Below are 6,000 nucleotides of genomic sequence, written 5' to 3'. Positions count from 1 at the left end.
AGGAGGACCCAGAGTTTCCCTGAGACTCAGATCTGTGGGGCTCAGGTTTCCTCTTCATTAAGGTGCAGAAAGCTGTCAGACATCCAACTTTTACAGAGTCTGAGCAGCTGGGAAACATCTGAAAGAGAAATACAGCTGAACATCATCTGCATAGTGAGAGGATTCGTCCTCAAAGAGGGAGCAGATTTAACAACAAAGGGCCCAGAACTGAACCCTGTGGGACACCGTAGCAAAGAGAATTGGAAGAGGGAACCCTAACCCTTGTAAAATGATGGTTACACAGACCCAGTATCTCAGCCTGTGGAGCAGAATGTGATGTTCTGCAGTATCAGAGGCAGAAGCCCGGTCCAACCTCAGCAGAACAGAACATCAGGAGGAGCCTCTAAGAGCAGTTTCTGTTGTTTGTAATCAGCCGAGGAACCATCCTCCCTAACATCTCAGCAGGAAAATGTCATTTGTGGTGTCATCGTGTTGCAGGGACGGACGTCTCCAGGAGCGGGACCAGATCCTGGTGATAAACGGCAGCCCTCTGGAGCCGGGAATCAGCCAGCAGCAGGTTCTGGACCTCCTGCAGCAGCCCGGAGAGACGGTGGAGCTGGTGGTGTCCCGGGACCGCTTCCCTGACACGCCGCCAACCCTCGCCACGCCGCCAACCCTCGCCACGCCCCCCAGCACCGTAAGACCACCATGCAATGTTTGGGATTTAAATGTTAGATCGGGCCCAACGACAGAACCAAGATGTTTCAGCTTCAGAACCGCCCACATCAGCACATTAAAGTCACACCTCAGTTACTCACGGGAAAAACAAGTTACCATGACGATCTTTGTCCTCTGCTGCAGTTTTCTGTCTCAGAAAAATGATAAATAATATCAGTGAAAGTTTGTCTTTACAGTAAGAAACATTTGTAATCATTTTTAAACCTTTTTCCAATCAATCATTTATATCATAGATGTCAAACTCAAATCTGCCAAGTACCCCCCCCCCCCCCTTCTGTTGGCTTTCATTAGCAACCTCATGCTACCAGTTGCATCGGACCACCCCCCCCCCCCCCCCCCAAACATGGCCAAACGAAAGGAGGATAACAGGCACTTTTATTATTATGGGTGCCCCATGCCATAGGCAGGGCACACATATTACTATTGCTCATACTTATTATTTTTCCGCTTCCGTCACGTTTTTCGGCGCGCTACTCGTCCCACAGCGTTGGTCCGACTAAAATAAAAAATACATGGCTGCGTGCGCGCCGATGGGCAGAAGTGTGCTATTACTTTTCTCTCTCATTACTCGAAAGAAATAGCGGATAAATGGGAAAAAGCGGGCAAATTGTCAATGGGAAAATGAATGGAGAAGGCCAAGAAGAGGCAGTTTGGGGCTCGAAGAGCCCCAAACTGCCTCACATTGGAGGCCTCTGAACTCAGCCATACAAGGTCATACACACATCATTCAAAGTTTGTGTGTGACAGGAAAGACTCAGCTTTAACTGTGGTAAAGGGCTTGTTAATAGCTTATACGGCTTTGACACAACGGCAGTTTACGTTTTAGGTGTCCAGAGGAGGTCGTCTAATGTCAGTTACACTGTAACTGTCACTCTAAAAATCTTTAAAAAACAATTTCTCGAACAAATGCCTCTCACGTCCAAAATATCTGCCTGATCTTGATAAATTATACATCAAAACGTAGGTATTTTAGTTGTCTTTCACCCAATGTGACTGTCATTGAGCTGGGCCTCACAGATTTCTCACAAATCCCCTCTGAGCGCAGAGAGGGAACATTCCATCCCATTATAAAACGGCCGAGCCCTGAAATCAGTGTGAAAAATCATTTTAAAACTGCCATAATAAAGGAGCCACGGGGGTTAGAAGAATAAAAATGACACCGCTGGCTTCCCCCGTCCCTTCTGGCGCTCACGGTGAAAGAATTATTCGGATACGACTTCTACTTTTCGAACAGCGAGCGTTTTGTTCCAGATTTCTGCCTCAATATGAAAACCCCATGATTTTAAGGGGACAAAGTGAGGTGCAGAATTCGGCAGTTGGCAGTTGGCAGGCACAGCTGTTGCCCATAGCAACTAATGCTGACCACACCCAAGAAGGCTGCCCTGTTCTATCACAGCTGATGAGGGCAGAGCCAAGATGGCTGATGAGGTCAGAGTAAGCAGGGCAGGAGCAGGGCAGCAGCAGTGCAGGAGCAGGGCAGCAGCAGGGCAGCAGCGGGGCAACAGCAGGGCAGCCAACATGGTTAAACAGATTCATGCCAGCCGCTCGTGAGACAAGTGCGTGCGATAGCACGCATTAACTCATAAGTTTCCATTATTCAGAACAGATTAACAGGTTCATGCCAGCTGCTGAGGAGACAAATGCGTGCGATAGCACGCACTAACTCATAAATTTCCATTATTCAGAACAGATTAACAGCTTCATGGCAGCCCCTGATGAGACAAATGCGCGCGATAGCGCGCACTAACTCATAAATTTCCATTAATCTGATCAGATTAACAGCTTCATGGCAGCCCCTGATGACACAAATGCGCGCGATAGCGCGCACTAACTCATAAATTTCCATTATTCAGAACAGATTAACAGGTTCATGCCAGCTGCTGAGGAGACAAATGCGTGCGATAGCACGCACTAACTCATAAATTTCCATTATTCAGAACAGATTAACAGGTTCATGCCAGCTGCTGAGGAGACAAGTGCGTGCTATCGCACGCATTAACTCATGTTTTTCATTAATCTGAACAGATTAATAGGTTCATGCCAGCCCCTGATGAGACAAATGCGCGCGATAGCGCGCACTAACTCATAAATTTCCATTAATCTGATCAGATTAACAGCTTCATGGCAGCCCCTGATGACACAAATGCGCGCGATAGCGCGCACTAACTCATAAATTTCCATTATTCAGAACAGATTAACAGGTTCATGCCAGCTGCTGAGGAGACAAATGCGTGCGATAGCACGCACTAACTCATGTTTTTCATTAATCTGAACAGATTAGCAGCTTCATGGCAGCCCCTGACGACACAAATGCGCGCGATAGCGCGCACTAACTCATAAATTTCCATTAATCTGATCAGATTAACAGCTTCATGGCAGCCCCTGATGACACAAATGCGCGCGATAGCGCGCACTAACTCATAAATTTCCATTATTCAGAACAGATTAACAGGTTCATGCCAGCTGCTGAGGAGACAAATGCGTGCGATAGCGCGCACTAACTCATGTTTTTCATTAATCTGAACAGATTAGCAGCTTCATGGCAGCCCCTGACGACACAAATGCGCGCGATAGCGCGCACTAACTCATAAATTTCCATTAATCTGAACAGATTAGCAGCTTCATGGCAGCCCCTGACGACACAAATGCGCGCGATAGCGCGCACTAACTCATAAATTTCCTTTAATCTGAACAGATTAACAGGTTCATGGCAGCTGCTGACGAGACATTCACTCATATGTTCTCCATTATTCTGAACAGATCAACCAGGCCTTATGTGTCTAAAGCAGGCAGATTTCACCAGAACAAGCCTGAATCTCATATTTAAGACTGGATTATGATCATATAATGCTTGACTGGCAACTACCAGCCTCTCTGCCTCTCTGTGTGTGTGTGTGTGGACGGGCAGAAGACGGGCAGCAGCTGGGCACCCATCAAAATTTCTTCAGAAATTTTCTAGTTATTATTATTATTATTATTATTGATAGCCTATAATTACTATTGAAATTGAACTCGGAACGCTACAAATAGAGAAAGTGGCATAAGTTTTATTTAGAATTCAGTGAATGCCACAGATGTGTCTTTTATTTGAAATTTAACTCTGTTTATAGTATTAAGCTTTAATTGTTCCAGAATCACTGTTTAAGCAAAGCTTGAGTTTGTTTCCATATGAAAAGGTTCATCATTATATCTGAAGAGAAGGAAAAACCTCAATTGAAGACATTTTTTTCAGTACATATCAAGTTTTTTATCTTGGCCGGCTGTGTATTTGAGTTCTACAGCCCTGCTGCATATCCTGGCTTCAGCTGATGCAAAGAGGCCTCAAAGTCCCTAGGACTGGGATCCAGTGGGCCATGAGGCTGAGAAATGACATCAGAGCTCCTCACGGGTCGGTCTTTCAAAGTATCCTGGCTTGGTCACATAGCCACAGGGGTCCCCCAAGGCTCAGTACTGGGACCTCTTCTCTTTGCCATAAACACCACCTCACTGGGACAGATAATCCGATCACTTGGCTTCTCATACCAATGTTATGCTGATGATACCCAGCTCTGTCTGTCATTCCCACCTGACGACCACACGGTGGGATTAAAGTGCAGCTCATCCGTTTAGTTATTATCCGTTTAGCTGTTTCTAAATAAAGTGAGGTAGAGGAAGGGAGTCCACACTCAATAAAACACTTGAAGTTCAATCAAAAGCAGCTCCCACTGAAGCTGGGAGTTATTTGAACTGCGTTCTGATGTTGAAGCTGTCGAAGCTTCAGTTTTATAAACCTGGAACACGACAGTTTTCTTTTCGTGGGTCTGAATCTGTTGCAGTGTGTGAAGCAGCTCATTCTGCGGTCAGAACTCCTGATTGGACCCGCGTTTCACGCCAAAATGACTCATTTTACAGAAACCAAGTGGTGAAAATGAATCATTTTAAATCCCCTCAAGGTGATAAAAATATGTTGAAATGAATTAAAACTGGAAACTGTATGAAACTGATTTTCTGGTCCTGAGCACACAGCGGCTCGGCGCTGCTGAGGGGTGTCAGTCATCACTGGAGGTCACTTTGGGCCACGCCTCTCAGTCGGAGTGAGACCTCCTGCTTATGACGAGCCATAAGTCTGCTGACATTGACTCGGATGATTTTTATGACCTCGGAGCCGATAGGAAATCAAGTTAGTGCTCCAGCTGCCGCATCGCTCCTGACAATATGTGTTTAAGTCGGAGAGGAGGCGCGATCAATGAATGTCGACATGACGGGGGGGTCGAAGCCTGGCAGCGAGGCGGGAGAGGGAGACGATGACATCACCGTCTGAGCTGTGGTTCAGGGTCGAAGGTGTTTCTGTAACTCATTCACCTGATCCAGCGGGGCGGCAGCGCTCTGATGTCACTGCAGACTTCCTGACATCAGCACCCTCTTTTTCACCTGTGAAACGGACCGAACCCGTGCTGCTGAGCGAGCTCTTTATTATCACGAGGCATGGATACGTCTGACATGACCTGAAACCGGTTAAAGTTTCTTATTTGGTGTCATGTGAGGCTCAGACCAGTTTCAGGCTCATTTTAACACGTGAAAAGCTGAAAATCCCTGATAATGACAGTCAGGATGTTCCTGAGGTGGCGTGCTACCTTCATGATGAAAGGTTCACAGTAAGTGGGACGTAACAGCCTGATGAAGGTCTACCCAGTTCAGAGAGCTCTGTTTCTGTGCGTCTAAACACACAGCGTGGTCACGGCGAGCGGAGGAGCGGAGGCGCCTGAACGCCCCACGCCATTTAACCCTGTATGGGAGCATTTTGGCTTCCCTGTGGAATGTAATGATGAAGGAAGGAGGCTGGTGGAGAAAACCGTGACAGTTTGCACTTTAATATATTTTCATTTAATAATTTAAAAGTGTTATTAAACAAAAAGATCCGAACCGTGAGTTTTTGATCCGTTTCACACCAACGAAACGCAGCCACAGGCACTTTGTACAGAAAATGTACGCGTAAGAAGATATTCAGTGTGGGATTCTTCATCTGCCGCCTTCTGGATCCATCATCCATCCATCCATCATCCATCCATCATCCATCCATCCATCATCCATCCATCTCTCATCTGAGGTCGGGTCAGAACCAACAGGTCCAGCAGGTAAACCCGTCCATCCCTCTCCAGCTCCTCCTGGAGGATCCTGAGGTGTTTCCAGGCCAGATGGGAAAAATAATCCCTGCAGTGAGTTCTAGTTCTGACCCGGGGCCTCCTCCCAGGAGGCATCGTAACCAGAGGAACCACCTCAGCTGACTCCTTTCTATGTGGAGGA

The 6,000-nt window shown here is 46.8% G+C and overlaps 1 protein-coding gene across 1 annotated transcript in view; it reads left to right on the top strand.

The window, feature by feature from the left end:
- patj (PATJ crumbs cell polarity complex component) overlaps positions 1–6,000 on the top strand; it is a 112,238-nt gene that overhangs the window by 14,304 nt on the left and 91,934 nt on the right. Inside the window, 1 exon segment of the mRNA XM_072388829.1 lies at positions 478–676. Coding sequence (XP_072244930.1) covers positions 478–676 — 199 coding nt within the window.

Source organism: Leuresthes tenuis, unplaced genomic scaffold (genome assembly GCF_036924035.1).
Source record: "Leuresthes tenuis unplaced genomic scaffold, fLeuTen1.0.hap1 SCAF_7, whole genome shotgun sequence".
Classification (NCBI taxonomy): Eukaryota; Metazoa; Chordata; class Actinopteri; order Atheriniformes; family Atherinopsidae; genus Leuresthes; species Leuresthes tenuis.
This window is presented reverse-complemented; position numbering and strand designations above follow the sequence as displayed.